The sequence below is a fragment of the Oryzias melastigma genome, linkage group LG4 (genome assembly GCF_002922805.2).
Source record: "Oryzias melastigma strain HK-1 linkage group LG4, ASM292280v2, whole genome shotgun sequence".
NCBI lineage: Eukaryota > Metazoa > Chordata > Actinopteri > Beloniformes > Adrianichthyidae > Oryzias > Oryzias melastigma.
In genome coordinates, this window is record NC_050515.1 from 12,834,319 (window position 1) to 12,850,151 (window position 15,833).

The 15,833-nt window shown below is 36.3% G+C and overlaps 2 protein-coding genes across 4 annotated transcripts; both read left to right on the forward strand.

Moving 5' to 3' along the window:
- The first annotated feature begins 4,371 nt into the window (after positions 1-4,371).
- pex11g (peroxisomal biogenesis factor 11 gamma) lies at positions 4,372-7,437 on the forward strand. Of its 2 annotated transcripts, none has more exons than XM_024278172.2 (5): positions 4,372-4,583; positions 5,214-5,411; positions 5,564-5,742; positions 6,159-6,227; positions 6,493-7,437. In XM_024278172.2, the coding sequence occupies exons 1-5, from the start codon at positions 4,521-4,523 to the stop codon at positions 6,686-6,688; spliced, it is 705 nt and encodes a 234-aa protein (XP_024133940.1). In that variant the 5' UTR covers positions 4,372-4,520; the 3' UTR covers positions 6,689-7,437. The 2 variants fall into 2 exon arrangements, with proteins under 2 accessions (XP_024133940.1, XP_024133939.1); XM_024278171.2 differs by having other exon boundaries at positions 4,376-4,583; positions 6,490-7,437.
- Positions 7,438-7,558: 121 nt separating this feature from the next.
- Positions 7,559-15,690, forward strand: si:ch73-40i7.5 (amyloid-beta A4 precursor protein-binding family A member 3). 2 transcript variants are annotated; one of them, XM_024279338.2, is made up of 11 exons: positions 7,559-7,799; positions 8,502-9,519; positions 9,991-10,021; positions 10,105-10,250; positions 10,474-10,560; positions 11,327-11,503; positions 11,919-12,098; positions 12,585-12,797; positions 15,015-15,134; positions 15,334-15,474; positions 15,569-15,690. In XM_024279338.2, exons 2-11 carry the CDS (start codon positions 8,575-8,577, stop codon positions 15,638-15,640), a joined length of 2,112 nt encoding a protein of 703 aa, XP_024135106.1. In that variant the 5' UTR covers positions 7,559-7,799; positions 8,502-8,574; the 3' UTR covers positions 15,641-15,690. The 2 variants fall into 2 exon arrangements, with proteins under 2 accessions (XP_024135106.1, XP_024135105.1); XM_024279337.1 differs by lacking the exon at positions 7,559-7,799 and adding an exon at positions 7,806-8,041.
- The last annotated feature ends 143 nt before the right edge of the window (positions 15,691-15,833 follow it).

Consider the following 15,833-nt stretch of genomic DNA (forward strand, 5'->3'; position numbering starts at 1 on the left):
GACGGCTGTGAAATTACAAAATCAGCAAGTTCAAATGGAGTTTTGAAAGGAACATAAACCTGCAGAAGCTCCTGTGTGATTTAAAACTTCATTACGCGCCTGCAAGCAAATGGAAATGAAACGACCCGCTGAACCCGACACATCACACATGATGAACCATCTTGGACAGGAAAACTGAGTTTCAGCTGGAAAAATTATTTATCATCTGGTCATATAAATATCAACTATTTGATTAGAATCATAAGATGCATCCATGTTTCAACCAGCCCTATATTTATTACCAAAGTTAATCTAACATGAAGCAGAAGCTCATTTTTCTTCATTGTTGATTAAAGCGAGACGTTTACAGACAAGAGACTCAATTGTTTTGCATTTTAACAGTCATGCAGGGATTAGAAAATGGAATAAGAATCAGCACAAATGCCTCTCTTTACACATTGTTGTTAGAGTTCCAAAAAAGTTAACTTAACCTGTCAACAGAAGTGACTTTAGTTATTCTGATCAAAATAGGTTGAGCATATTTGCATGATTCAAGTCTTTTCAAATATGGTTTTCACTCAGGAAAAGTTAAGTATTTTAAAGGATGGCAGGTTTTTAAACTGGCATTGTGGAGTTCAACCAGCAGATGGCAGCATGAGATTTTGCATGTATGTACCTTTTTTTAAAGTTCCCAAAACCCTTAAGTTTGTGTCTTGTGTTTTTATTGTATAACTGTTTGAGTCTAAGAGGGAAAAGAGAGAAATGCAAACAGAAGTGGAAGTTCGCTTATCCAGTCCATATGTGTTTTGTGGATTTGGAGAAAACATTTGACCGTATTCCCCGTGGTGTCCTGTGGAGGACGCTCATATTCAATCTCTTGAATGCTGCTGAAGAAAAGAGGAAGGATGCTAAAATAACCAGCAAGATCAGTCATTTTTGCAATCAGACAAACTTTAAGCATAATCTGAAAAATACCATTTCTTAGAGCAAAAACAAGAATAATTGGATTGGGATGCCACGCTGTCTGTCGGGTTAAAAGCAAATTAACAGTAAATCAATCATGGAGAAACCATAACAGGAAGCCGGCCTAACACTGTTTTTGAATTCCCCAAGGCTTTAGACAGCTCCAGATAAAAAGCAGCATTTGTTGCTCTTGACCTGCCGTCCTACTTGTGTAAAAGCCTCACCCATCAGAACTGCTGTTTCCTGGGAATGCAGACACTCAGAAATATTTCTCTGTTTCCTAACCATTTCCTGGATTGAAATGCTTTACCTCTGAGGGAGGAAGCAAAAGCAGTTTGAGGGCATTTCTCACCCTGATTCTGCTGCAATAGAATGTGATGTAAAGTTGTGGTTCACCTGAACAGATCCAAGCACTTTGTAAAAGCAACTCAAGCAGAGCAGAGCAAGAGTGATCGATGCAATAATGGCTGTGAATCACCTTCAATCAAATACAAAGGAAGAGTTGTGGCGAAAAACAGCAAAAAGCAGAGCAGATCTGACAGTGACAACACTCAAATCTTTACATTTGTTTAAGTTGCTCCAAGGATTTGATTCACATTGAAAAAATAAAAGAATAAATTTGTAAGGTTTCATATTAGCAAAGCTGGAGAAGCTCCGTGAAGGAAACACACCAACAGTAGCATGGAAGTACAGCGGATGATGGATTGTGTCCTGCAGCAAAGAGAAAGGTTTATGTGCACGTTCAACTCAACCCGACTCCAGAAACCCTTCCTGGCAGAGCGCTCCGTAAATGTTCCAGAGACGGGCCTCCACTTTCACAAGCCTGATCTGTCTTCATCTTGTCTTCCTCCTTCATGCTCAGGTCAAACTCTCTGCAAGCTTTAGCTTCACAAAATAAGAATCATAGATTCCAGCTGATGTCACCTGTTTATTAACACGTGACTATTTATAATCATGTAAATTCATGGACAGCTCCATAAAAACCTGTGTTCTTGCTTAAGTCATCATTTGCTAATACTCAATGCAATTTTTCTCTCTTTTTTTCCTTTTTTTGTGAGATTCTGATTTAGAAGTGGCAACTTCACCTGTTTTAATGACATTTCAAAAGTACATTTACTTATTTTGGGTAAGAAGTACAATTCAAAAGCATAATTAAAAAGATTTTCCAATTATTTTTTTTAGTTTAGGACACAAAAATTAAGGCTTTCAACAGCAAAAATGTTTGTTTTATCATTAAAAACTGCATTTCTTGGAAAAAAGCAACTTTATTCACTGACTATCTATTTTGTAAAATTCTTCTGGAGTGTTCCAATATTTCATCTGTTAGATTACAATTTTCTGTAACGGTTCTAAGACTCAGAGAAGGTTTTGAAGATTTATGAGGGTAAAGTGATTTTTTTTCTAATAAAATGTTTATTTTAGTGACGTTTTACTTTGAAACTGACTGTAAGGATCATCTAAAGCAGCTAAGAGGTACCAATATAAGTTTATTATTACCTGTTAAGATATTTGTCTTATAAATTTATCTTATTTACTGTTTTTCCAGGTCAAAATCGTTTGACTGCTCAGTGCTAAGACAACGTTCTTTAACGCAAATAGTTTTTTTTTAGCTTTTCAATGGATTTACAGTCCTATTGGTGATTCCTACAGTCATCATAAGAACCAAGGGCTTTAGCTGACCACCTTCCTGACAGTCTGGAGACACCTGATACTCACAGCAGCATTCAGCGCCTGATCCAGGTGTTCAATGATGTCAGTCTCATCCTCCAATCCAACAGAGGCGGATCAGGGTGTCACTGATCCTCAGAACAGTCCCCTCATTTTCTGGCACTGACGCGTGAGTCATGATTACTCTAAATTATAGTAAAGTACAAATAAGATGCACTGAAAAAAAAAAATCCTAAAAGTTCTGTCAAGGATTTAAGGATTTTTTTAATTGTTTGCTGCCCCCTTGTGGTAATATAATGAAGCACAGCGTTGTTTAATAGAAAACTTTGGTAAAAAGGAACATATTTTATTTATTTATTTATTTGTGATTTGGTTATTGTATTCGCCATATTGGCTGCATTAGAAACTGTATACAAAAAGAAAGTAATAGGTCAAAGTAATTACATATTTCTCAAGTTTTTTCATTTAATTCTTTTTTCTTTTTTTTTTCTTTTTTTGTTATCCAAAGATCCAAAAGATCTGGACTGTTTGGTTCAATTGCTGAACACAGCCAGAGCCAAACCTTAGCCTTCACGCAGATTATTTCACATTACACTCAACATTAATCAGATGGAGTTCGTAGTTGTCTGGATTATCTGGAGCAAATTTGATCCAAATCTGTAATGACGGTTATGTTTGTGCAGATGAGCTTTCTTTGGCTTTTACCACACATCTTCACTTAAATAAAATCAAACTTGAGTTCTTTGAGAAACGTTTCTTACTGACTCAAAGTGCTTCAAGTGACAAGATTTTCCTGTTTTAAAAACCCAAGAGCAAGATGAAAAAATTTAACACAGCTCAATAAAACATAAAATGATACACTGATAACTAAAAGTGAAGTATAACTAAAAGTGAATGGAAAAGATCAATACAAATGAGTAAAATAATATCCTTTAAATACCAAATCCCTTAATTTCAGCTAAAAACCTGATTAAAAAACGTCCAGAGCCTTCTTTTAAAAACCAAAACAGCCCTTTGGTCTCTTCTACATTATACAAGAAGTCTTGTTTTCATATATGACTTTTAAGTCTATAACTCCCCTCTTCTTTTTAAAATGAAGAGATTTTCTTTTGAAAATCCTTTCAGAAGAACCAAAAATTCATACTGGCCTAAATTGTGTTGTCAAGCATCTAAATATTTAAAATTGATAGTTAGGCAGAGTCAAAGATGCGTTTTTTTTTTGTTTGTTTGTTTGTTTGTTTTTGGTCAATTTCAACCTGCACTGTCTGACCTCACAAAAGCTTTGAAAAAAAGTCCACTTTTGGAAAAAATGTCTTGAAAGTATTCCGCCAAAACAACCAAAAACAGTCTGCATGTTTCCAGAATGTTTACAATCGCTGCTTGAAATCCTTATTTTCATATTTAAATTTGCATTTTTTTCCCTAATTTATTGATGTGGAAAAAATTTAAAAAAAATTTGGATGCTATGTGCTATTATTTGTCTAATTTCCCAAAAACATATATCTTATTGAAAAAAGTCATGATATTTATTTTGATATGATTTTTTTTTTTCAACAGTGGTTTTCCTTATGTAAGGCCACAATCTTAAAAGTTTAAAAATAAAAATATAAGTTGGAAATATTTCTGGAATGATTCCAAATGAGGTGATTCTATTTATTTACTCTTACATGGGAAAATAGACTAAATTTGCCATGTATTTAACTTCAACCTCCTGAACAGTGATGGCAGCAGCTCATCATCGGTGCCTCCGGTGTCGGGCATCCATTACTTTGGTCTGCTTTGAGTGAAACCTCCACTTCCGGTTTCAAAGTCCAGCTGAGAGATGTTGCTTTTATTTTTACAGACAACTGCAGCGACTGTTAACCGAACTAAGTTCTATTAGTTTTGAGGAAAAGTGGATCGTCGCAGACATGCAGCAGTCTGTGGAGTCTTTAGTCCGACTGCTGGAGTCTTACAGAGGCAGAGATAAAATCGTGAGTTTCTATGTTCACTTTTTACTAAAATAAAAGACTTTTATTCTTTAAAAATATTATTTAAAAATGTTTTTCTCAATATCTAAAAGAAAATATATATATTTGCATTTGATTAGTAAGTGTGCATTAGTGCTACAATGAGAGGCTTTTTAGATCTTAATTATTTTGAAAATGGCTTAATGTAAAGAAGAAAGACTTTTATATATTGCAAGGTTGATAAAAATAATTTGTGTCCAAATACTTTAAAAACGTAAAAAAATTGGAAATGTATTCTTAAATGAAACACATCAAAATATGCCCAAACCTTAAATATTATTGTGTAAAATAGTAAACATACTTTGAACCATAAAAGGGAAATACTCAGCTTTTAAGTGGAGCTGTTTTTTTTTTTTTTTTATTGTATAGATGATGAAAAAGATATTTTTCAAGTATTTTAACAAAAGGTAGGGATGGGGTTACAAAAAGCAGTGTAAAAGTTCAATGATCATAACTATTTATTATAAATTGCAACATATTAAAATGTGCAATTCACTCCTGATAAAAATGTTGGTTTTATTTTCCTAAATTAAAAAATAATAATGTCTTTTTGCAAGTTGTTCTATTGTGAGATGTATCTTTTTCTGTGTGCAGATCAGGACGGTCTGTTATGGCTCTCAGCTGGTTGGAGGAGTACTTACCCGTAAAGCAGAAGCAGACGTCTCCTCGCAGCGTTTAGGGAAGAGTCTCCTGCTGTTTTCTGCTCAGCTCAGCCACTGCCGAACCGTCCTGAGGCTGTTTGATGATCTGTCCATGCTGGCCTACTCCCACAGCTACGGACTCGGAGCTTCGGTGAGTCACCTTAGCTTTATAAAGACATCTAATGAATTAGTCTCACTTAGATGACTAAAAACATCAGATAAAGCATATTTAAAGTATTCTAATACATTAAGAAAGGAGTACTTCAACCTTTTTTAAGTATTACAGAACTTTATTTATCCCAGGACGAAGACAAAGGAATCCGCTGGATATCAGTGCTGACGAATGTGGCCGACCAGCTCTACTACCCCTGTGAGCACGTTGCCTGGGCAGCTGATGCAGAAATCATTAAAGTCAAGTCTGATAAGTGGTGGCTGTTCTGCACCGTGCTGTGGGGGACTTCACTGCTGCTCGGAATCCTCAGGTGACATTATAGTCATCACAATTTATTACATAAATTATATTTTTTTATTCTCTGCTAAATAGAGTAAAGAACATAATTTTTTTTTCCAGTTTCAATAAGTGCAGTTTATACCTTTATATGCTTACCTTCCCTTTACCTAACTGTGGTTAGGATAGGCTCCAGCAACCCAATTAACTGTTTAAACTATTCTGTGGCCTTAGATTACCCCCTTTTTTTTAAAACACTCATTTATATGGGTCCATAAAATGTTTCTATTCAGCAAAGTAAAGCTGTTATATCTAATTTTTATATGTCATACTCATAAAAAAAGAAAAGTTTAATTGTTTGTGTTCTTCCTCTCTGATGCTTCTATATTTTTAAAAACGAACTCACCATAACTGTAATTAAACGTTTCATGTGTTTTTGCTTCTTTTTAGATCACTTCGAGTCCTGCTGTTGCTCAGGAGAAAGTTGAAGAGACAAGAGCGGTATGGAGAAGGCAGCAGGTGTAGCATCCCAACTTCTTTTTTTATTCTTAAATTGAGCTGCATGTTTATGTTTCAAGAGTTCTGAAAAAACAGAGGAAATTAAGATTTTAGTTCGTCTAAAGTCTCACATCTGCAAAATAAACATTTAAGCTCAATTGCTTCCTGTTCCTCAAACCACTTTAATTAAAACTGTTGGGTGTGTGAGGGTCCTCTTTAAAACTGTTTATATTTAGTCAATTATGAGTCTTAAAATAATAAGTTCTTTTGTTTGTTTTTCCAGCAGACAAACTCGCCTCCACAGTCAGATACGAGGAGAGCTGCTCTCCATCCTCAGCAGCGCGGCTGACCTTAGTAACGCCATTCACTGGATGCCGCCCGGCTTACTGTGGGCGGGGCGATTCCCAAGCTGGCTGGTGGGGCTGCTGGGTACCACCTCCTCTGTGATTGGTTTGATCCAAATGAACAACAGCGACAGTTAGCAGTCAGAAAATGTCCAGCTGGAACTACAGTCTGGAGAAGCCATGCACATGTGGACAGATGGTGTATTCTAGTTCAAACAAGTCAATATTGATGTTTGATTTGAATAGATTGTTTATATACTTAACAATCTGAAAAGATTAAAACACTAAAATTAAAGCGATTAATGTTCTGTTGATGAATGGATGCAACTTCCAAGAAGTTGGAAAGCCTCTTTAATGTGAGCTATTTGTTTAATTATACTTTTATGATTCAGTCATGTAATGGTGCGACACAACATTTCTGAAGATTATTTTTCATTATATTTCTTACACAAACTTTTTTTTTTTAAATAATATTTTTGTGTTAATGAAGAAAAAGAAAAACATTTCAATTCAGTTTTTTAGATTTGCAAAGTGTAGATTTTAACAAATCAGTATGAAGGTTTAATCAAGCATCATGTTTAGCATTATTACGAGCTTTTGCTTTTTTAATTTGTTTCTACATACAATACTGTGATTAAACTACTTCTATGCAATTCAAGTATAAACTTGAAAATTTCTTTAGCTTCTGAAAAAAAAGTTCAAAAAGTATAATGAATTATGGTGTTCTTTACCACAGTTTTAACCTCTTTATTTTGAAGAATATCTAAACTGATTTTGTTTTAAAGCTGTTTTTAAAATCCAAATCTTTCATTACTGACGTTCAACGCCTTAAGATAAATTGAACTTTGTTTCAAAAAACGTATCAAGTGGTCTAAATGTTGTAAAAATGTGTAAATAAAAAATATACAAACACCTGTTTGTTTATCTGTTCAAAGTACACAAGAATGCAAGTACACAAAAGAAAAGCGTTCGAACTTTCGACGATCGATTAAAGAGGCTTAAAAATTTCAACACGCTGGCATTTCACGTAGCCGTGTTGCTTTCAAGTACTAACTAATGTGTTGTAAATAGATTTTCATTCAACACAGGAAATGTCCAACATGGAAATCCACCTTTTAGTTGATTAACTTTGTTTTCGATAATTACATAGACAGGATTTATAGTTAATTGTACGCTTATACAAAGAACAAAAGTAAGAACCGAGACAAGGTGTTTTGGGAAGCCCATGAATCACGCGAACGCAACACAGGTGAAGCACCAATACATGCATTATCAGTTTTCTTTCAGCAATACCAGCAACTACATGCCATTTTTGACACAATTTACCGATACTTTTGTACGACAAGATTACACAAATGCACTTTTGTAAATATTGTGACATTTAAAGCTCGTATTTAGGAGTAGGAGAATACTACATTCCGAACCACGTCAACATAGAGGTTCTGGCATTGTTTGGTTAAAGAGAACCAACAAAATGCTCACACATATCCGGTAAGATTACTTTATGTATCTAGTTAAACAAACTTTTAAGTAAAAATGAGTATTTTCAAATTTGTGTTACAGCTACAATTGTTTAACTTATTATAGTCAAAGCTAGCCAATTAGCTAGAAGCTGCTAGCAAGACTTGGCTGCTCGGATCTCCGGTGTTCCTGTTTTAGCTTCTGTTGTCCTGGAAAAACCGTTATTTATAACACTTGAAAAGTCCTCCAAGAGGCGATTTAAAAATTGACAATTATTCTTTAAACAGGGTTAAGATAAATTAACCAGAATTTGTTTAGTACTTGTGTTATGTGCGAAACCCCGTTTTCCTTCAGTATAATGTTGCTGCTTTAAGCTAATTTTTAGCTTGTCTGTCGTTGGTGGATCTTGAACAGGAGGACACTACATTGTTCTGTAGATCCTGATGAAGTTTTGCACAAAACACTCAAACAGTACTTTTTCTGGCTGTAGGAATCTTTCCAGATGACTCTGCTGCACTTAACCCCAAACAAAGAAGTCTTAATGCCACTTTGCCTCTAAAAAAATGGACCCCAGCTGCCTTCCTGTTGATCAATCCCCCTCTTGTGCTGAACGCTTGGATTTGGATTCCATCCCTGCTCTTGGAACCTCAGAGAGGGGAGAAAGCGTGACTGCATCCCCTCCACCAGAAGCAGAGGATCTAGATTGTGACAGCATGATGGAACCTCCTCCTCTAGACTGGAGGTCAGACTCTTCCAGTGAAGCTGGTTCTCCAGAAGATCTGGCTGACTCCTCGTTGCCTCCGTCTGCCTGCAGCAGCTTTGGGATTGAAGGTTTGGGGGAGTCGGGATACCAGCCTTTGGATGTAGGACAAAAAGTGACTCATTTTGACCCTAAAACAGAGTTTTCTCTTGGAAATACAGCTGGATCGGTGCAGAACGTAGTAGTAAAGTTAGAAGAGGAGGTGAAGGCTGAAGGGGCTGAGGACCAAGAAGAGATGACATCTAGAGAAACTGAAAAGAAAGTGGACAAAGATGAGAAAGATGTTCCTAACAGAAGGTCAGATGATGAAGACCACAGTCGTATTCATACTCTGCTGAGCCATCTCCAATTGAGAGAGAAAGAATCCCACACTTACCATCAACCACCGGCGTCCCATCAAAGCTCTCTACAACCAGAGCCTGCAGCATGCACTTCCTTCATAACAAGAGAAGACAGCACTGAAAGCAAAGGCCTCCTCTTCTCTGAAAGCCACCACACAGACCTGCTTGGACTCCTGCAGTGCACAGAGATTAATGCAGAATCCCACTCAGTTTACCAGTCGCACGGTGGCGAGGTGGATGCTGTGGTCTCAGTATCCTACAGCCAGGAGGATGCTCAGAGGTTCTGGGGGATGCAGCATCAGGAGGACTCCATCAGCCCTCTGTCGGACTACAACTACCCTGAGCCAGTGTGGAAGAAAATGGGGGAGGAGCCTCCAGAGGACGAGGTTGAAGCAGAAAGCAAACAGGTTTGTACTACAGACCAAAGAGGATGTTGAATTAAACTTTATTTTGCCTTCACAAAAGTAAAACAACATTTAACATAAATAAAAGCTAAATAAAAATTGAAATCATTTGACTAGATTCTCTTCAAAATATATATTTTTTTGTTGCAATTCACACAATTTCAAAACTGCTTTTAGGGTAAAAGTTTAATCATTTTACACACTTGCTTTTGACTAACACAATAACACTTGATAGCTGTTTTTAGCTTTTGATGAGCTACAAAAGTGCTCCTTAAAGAATTCACACTATAATGTGGTTATTTGAAAAACAGTTTGTGTTCAGTATGTTAAAACTTAAAATAAATACAAGCTTCCTAATGTGACATTTTCTATTTAACTTGTGAACATCCCAACCGTTAATCTATTTATAAATGTTATTTTGCTTTTGATTAAATTAATTTGAACTTGATTGCATTTTCCGTTATGTTGTTTTAGAGTTCGGATGATCATCCCTCATATAAAGATGGTGAGTCTGAGATTTCCAATAGAAAACGCGGTTAAGTATCAGATTTTATTTTGAAAGTTGTTACAAGTCTTTCTCCTTATTAGTACCTGGTCCTTGTGACCCCGAGGACCTCCTGGATGGAGTTATATTTGGTGCTAAGTATCTGGGCTCCACTCAGATCAAATCTGACAGGAACCCCTCGACTAATGCTCGCATGTCCCAGGCTCATGAGGCAGTGGATAGGATTAAGGTAAATACTGGTGGTTACACTTTTACTCCTTTATACAGTAAGTGAACTGAGCTACACAATCTGTACCATCACTTACCTGTACATCTTGACTTATTCTGTCTGAAAAAATAAAGTCTAAAATTACATTTGTTTTATGACAACATACTAGAAAATGTTGTTATCCTCAAATTGAAGCGCCTCTTTTCATGTATTCTGTAATGATATTTTATTTAATCTCTTCTAGGCTCCAGAAGGAGAGTCTCAGCCGATGACTGAAGTGGATCTGTTCATCTCCACTCAAAGAATTAAAGTCCTGACTGCTGACACTCAGGTGCTTTACCTTCATTCCATCACATACATTTAGTTTGCTTTTCATGGAAGAATTCAAAGATTATTGGACAATTCCCAGCCGAACAGGCAGAACATTTGTTTTTATTTAATTCCCGAAAGCATCACTAGCTGCGTTTCCATCAGAAATATGCGCAAATTTTTATCGAATTTCTAAGAATGTAATTCGCAATTACACGGTTTCCATTCGATTTTAATTATGTAAATAAGCTCAAACCAACTCACGGGATTGGTCGTTCAAAAACAGAGCTATAGATTTGAGCAGTGCTTTGATTTACAGCAGATACGTTCAAATTTCTGCCACGGCACTAGCGCTCACCATCATCTATCAAAGGAGACGTTGGCGCCAACGCCTGAAATGCTGAAAAAAGTGACCGTTGAAGTCTTCCTTAGCCACAACAGTCGCTCAGTGTGATGTAACTCATGCTGAAGTTGTTGCTTCCAACCTTTTCTTTAGGCATATTTTTCAACAGAAACGAAAATTCATTATGAAATATATTTTTTCTGACAAAAATATAAAATAACAAAAAAAAAACACATGGCATTATCTTTATATTTTATTTTTAGAATTTTTTTATGGAAATTATATGGAAAATTTGGAATTGTTACATGGTAGGCATAATTATGGGCAGCAAAAAAAAAAAGTTATTGGATTTTTCTTGTCAATTTGAGTTTCTCTATGTAGGTAAAAAGAAAAAAGACCCTCAGATCATGATTAAAAGTATGTTTTCCCCCGTGTGTCCTCTCAGGAAGCCATGATGGATCATGCTCTGCAGATGATCTCTTACATCGCAGACATCGGCAAGATTGTGGTCCTGATGGCCCGGAGGAAGCAAAAGGGACACGACGAAGACTCCGCCTCCACAGGCTCCTCTGTGTCCCAGAAGAAATGCACGATGATCTGTCACGTCTTCTCCTCAGAGGATGTAAGTCAGTCAGTTAGAAGGTTTGGGATTGTGTTTGTATTCTGAAGATTAGATTTTTTTTTTTGCTTTCAGCAGCTGATATGATTTGCTGTGTTTTCAGATCTCTGTTGGTTAGTCATAAATGTCACATAGATGGTTTTGTCTTGCATACATTTAGTCTCATTTGTGTTTTTTTTTTCTTTCTCTCTCTCTGGGGAACAGCTTTAAAAAAAAAGCTACTTCCACCAGTTTGGTTTCATGGTTAGCTTTCTTTTAATTAACAGCTTTACTTCTCTGGGTTTAAATATTGTATATTTATATTTTTTAATTGTCTGTTTCAGACCAAAAGGTGATTTTTGTAAGGATTTTTCTGAGGGAAAAAAATCAGTTTTGATAAATCAAATGATGTTTTTTAATAAAGCTTGCTCCTCTTTAGGCACAGATCATCGCTCAAGCTATCGGACAGGCATTTGGAGTGGCTTATCAGCAGTTCCTCCAGGCCAGTGGCATCAAAGCCAGCGATCTGAGGCCGGGCGAGTACAGCGACTACCTGGAGACTCAGGAGCTGTACAATGGAGACCTGGCCCACTTTTCTGACTCCCAGAACCTCCGAGATGTAAGCAGATAGACTGGTCGCACCTCGGTCACAACATGCTTCAGAATTATTTTGAAGCAACTATTTTTATCTTTCACAATTTCCGTATGCCTTTAATGAAGAAAAAGTCACAAAGTCTCTAACCTATAAACAAGTTCTAACAAGAATGAGTGGTTTAAGTTCCTCTTCAAATGTTTGGTTTAATTTACATTTCTTGTTGCTACAAATTTTTATGACTCAGTCATGCATAAAATGTCTTCCTTGGCTAAAAGTAAATGTTGCAAAATAGTGCAACTACCATGTATTTCCTGTTTTAGTTTTTTTTTTTTCCCCTCTGCTTTGTTATAGTCTTAACCGCATTCTGAGGTATCTAAAAGATCACAACTCTAAGTTAGTGAATACGTGTTTGTAGTGTTTGCAACCATTTTTATGAATAAAGAAAAACAGTTTCTCTCATTTCCTATAAACTCTAGTTTACTCAGGTGTGTCTCTGTGTTTGGGAATCAGGTGGTCATCACTAAGGCTCCAGGAGACATCTTGGGACTGGCGGTGGTGGAGTCGGGCTGGGGCTCCATCTTGCCCACTGTGGTGGTGGCCAACCTCCTTCACGGTGGCCCAGCGGAGCGCTGCGGCGAGCTCAGCATTGGTGACCGGATCATGTCTGTTAACGGCACCAGCCTGGTCGGTCTGCCCATCACCACGTGCCAGAACATTATCCGGGTGAGATGAGAAAAAAACCCAAACTGTTGGTGGGATTGTAGGGCCTTTAGTCGCATCAAAAGTTCATGAATTTATGTTGTAGTTGCTCTTCTGAAATGCTCTAGGTGGCACTGTGGTTCCATGTTGTGGTTGTGAGTTTGACTTTTTTGTGTGTGACTATTGTTTGAGGAGTTTTCTCTGAGGAATTCAAGGAGCTGCTGTAAGAACAAAGTGTCAGGATCTAAAGGAAATGTGCCTCAGGAAATCTTCCTGACCTATTGTGTTTTACGTCTCCCACAACATTTCCTCGTCTTTCTTTGGGATCTAGAGGCTCATTCAGTCCCTGTTATTTTTCACAGAAAACCCAGTTTCTTATTTTCTCTGGAATTTGGTTGTTTAAATTGGAACCATTTTTTTTCGTGTATAGTTTATGCCATCCGTCTTTTCTCTCTATTAATTCACTTTGGGATGAAACTTTCACATAAAGAGCTTTCTTCATTTTTATAATTAGAGGCATAGATTATCATTTCATTGTACCAACGACATACTTCTCCCTGGCTCAAAACTGTATGGCTGGATATTGCTTGACACTTTTGTTCCACCTGTAATGCTAGTTTGGGAGTGTGAGGAGCTGTAAGCTAGTGGGAGAGTATTTAAACAGAGAACTCTCAGTTATGGGTGACGAGGATCTGCCTCTGCCGTAACTTATAGATACATTTCTAATTAACTCCAGCTGCTCTGCAGATATAATGTCCTAGAAAGCAACACAGGTTTTTTTTTATTTTGGCTAAAAACAGCCGAATCATAATAAAAAGGATCACTGGGAACACTTTTAAAATGGATCAAAAGAGGATCAGAGTTGGTCTATGGGAAGGGGAGATTTTTTAAAGTGATCTTGTAACAAGAAAGCGCTATATCTAAAAAAAAATAAAAATAAAAAACAACAGCTTCACACAAAACTCAACTTGCCAGCAAATGTTTCTGATTCCTTTTTGTTTGGCAAAAACTATTTAATACAAATGAAAAAGCTGACAATATTTATTGTTGCAGTTAATTTGCACTATAACTCGTTTATCAACTCAGAATATGGTTGTAGATGAAAAAGAAATACTTATTTTAAATTTTCACATTTAATACACGTAATTGAGGAGTCATAGCTGCTATAATGAGTGTTTTAATTTTAAGACTCTTCAGTTAATGTGTTTGAAAAGCAGAGTTTTTTAATGTTGACTTCTGCTTATCTCAATTCATTCTTGTCAATGGGGACAAGAAACTCGACCTTGTATTTGAATAGAAGGAGCTGTACAATAACTACCAGTACAAAACATGTCTCTGATAATTTATTTTCTTCTGATAAACTTTTTGGTTTCTGAAATGATGCTTTTTTTATAGCATCAACACTCAATAGTTAATGTAACTTGTCATTTATGATTTTGTTCTCATTGGATGAGATGTTTAAGTTTCATTACAGTCATTGTTCATTGAGGATTTCTATTTGTACCGCATAAAATTTACTTTTGCATATTTATTTTACTTATTATCTATTACCTTTGGTTGGGAAAGTCACATTATCTTTTTAAATTAAATTTTATTCAGAAAGAGTAACAAATTAAATGCTTTATATCAAATTCTGGTGTCCTGCACCACACTGTCAACATTTGACCATTATTTTCACTTGAGACGTCAAGAAAAACGTCACGATCTGCCCTGATTTGCTCTAAGCTGATTCTAACCACAAACAGCAGCAACATATGATGGTACTCAGAAACTTTTTTATCTCAGTCTTTGATATGCTGTGTAGCACACGTGCAAACTGTCCAAATACAATCTGGCTGAAGATGCAATGCTGTTTTTTTTGGTGATTGTAGCCCGCAAACGACAGCAAGGAATAGTTCTGAAGTTTGTCATTTTTACTCGCCGTCTTTCAGGAGGATAAGATGTGCTCATCGTGTGCACTCACTCCCTTATCCTGACCCCTTTTCTGACACAAAATTTAAGATAAAACTAAGGAAGTGGAACTTTGTTTAGCATGTTTGCTTCTGGTTTTCTGTTTTTTTAATTTTATTTTCTCTTTTTGTTATTTGATTCTCTGTTTATGTTTACCATTTTATTCTGTGTTTTTATGTGCAATCATATTTAATATACCTGAACAAAATATTGAAATTGTATAACAAACAAGGGTATCTATATCTTTGAAACAAAATCTAATAAGGACATTTTTTTGTTTTCTTTTCACAGGACTTGAAAAGCCAAAAGTATGTGAAGCTCAGTATTGTTCATTGCCCCCCAGTTACCATGGCGATCATAAGGAGACCAGATCCCAAGTTTCAGCTGGGCTTTAGTGTGGAAGACGGCATTGTATGTCCATGTTGTCAGCTTTTGACCATTAAATTAGTATTTTACAAGTACGCAAATAAAATGCATAACTGTTTCTTGTACACTTAATCTTGATTTTTGTGGTGGAGAACTTTATTTTCTTTGGGTTATTGAGACAATCTCAAGCACAACCCTGGTCTTTTATTTTGTAAAGGATTTTGTTTTCTTCAACCCTCTGTAGATCTGCAGTCTAATGCGGGGGGGTATTGCAGAAAGAGGAGGAATCCGCGTTGGACACCGCATAATTGAAATTAATGGACAGAGCGTTGTTGCAACTCCACATGAGAAGATTATCCAGACACTGACAAACGCTGTTGGGGAGGTGAGAAGTTTTGAAATTATGCACAAGAATATAGAAAATAAATGTTATATTTAAACCTCAACAGTGTAAACGAACATTTTCTCTCTTTGGACAGATTCACTTAAAGACGATGCCCGCCTCAACGTACCGACTTCTAACAGGACAAGAACAGCCGGTCTTTCTTTGAGCACACAAACTTAAAAAATATATTTTTAATAAATTTCATGACCTTTTTAACAGAGACAATATGCAAATTGAGTGTTGTCACATCACAGCCACAAGGAAATTTAGTTCTTAACCTTTTCAGATGTAAAGTGGATTTTGTTATGAAAGGATTTTAATAAGTCAGGGATAGATCACACCTCTTTATTTATCTATTT

Bases quoted from the DNA above. Each gene is read 5' to 3' on its own strand.
- pex11g (XM_024278171.2), top strand. From the start codon at position 4,521: ATGCAGCAGTCTGTGGAGTCTTTAGTCCGACTGCTGGAGTCTTACAGA. The intron at 5,412-5,563 runs GTGAGTCACCTT...TATTTATCCCAG, and splicing joins GCTACGGACTCGGAGCTTCG to GACGAAGACAAAGGAATCCG. The intron at 6,228-6,489 runs GTGTAGCATCCC...TTGTTTTTCCAG, and splicing joins CGGTATGGAGAAGGCAGCAG to CAGACAAACTCGCCTCCACA.
- si:ch73-40i7.5 (XM_024279338.2), top strand. From the start codon at position 8,575: ATGGACCCCAGCTGCCTTCCTGTTGATCAATCCCCCTCTTGTGCTGAA. The intron at 10,022-10,104 runs GTGAGTCTGAGA...TCTCCTTATTAG, and splicing joins TCATCCCTCATATAAAGATG to TACCTGGTCCTTGTGACCCC. The intron at 11,504-11,918 runs GTAAGTCAGTCA...GCTCCTCTTTAG, and splicing joins ACGTCTTCTCCTCAGAGGAT to GCACAGATCATCGCTCAAGC.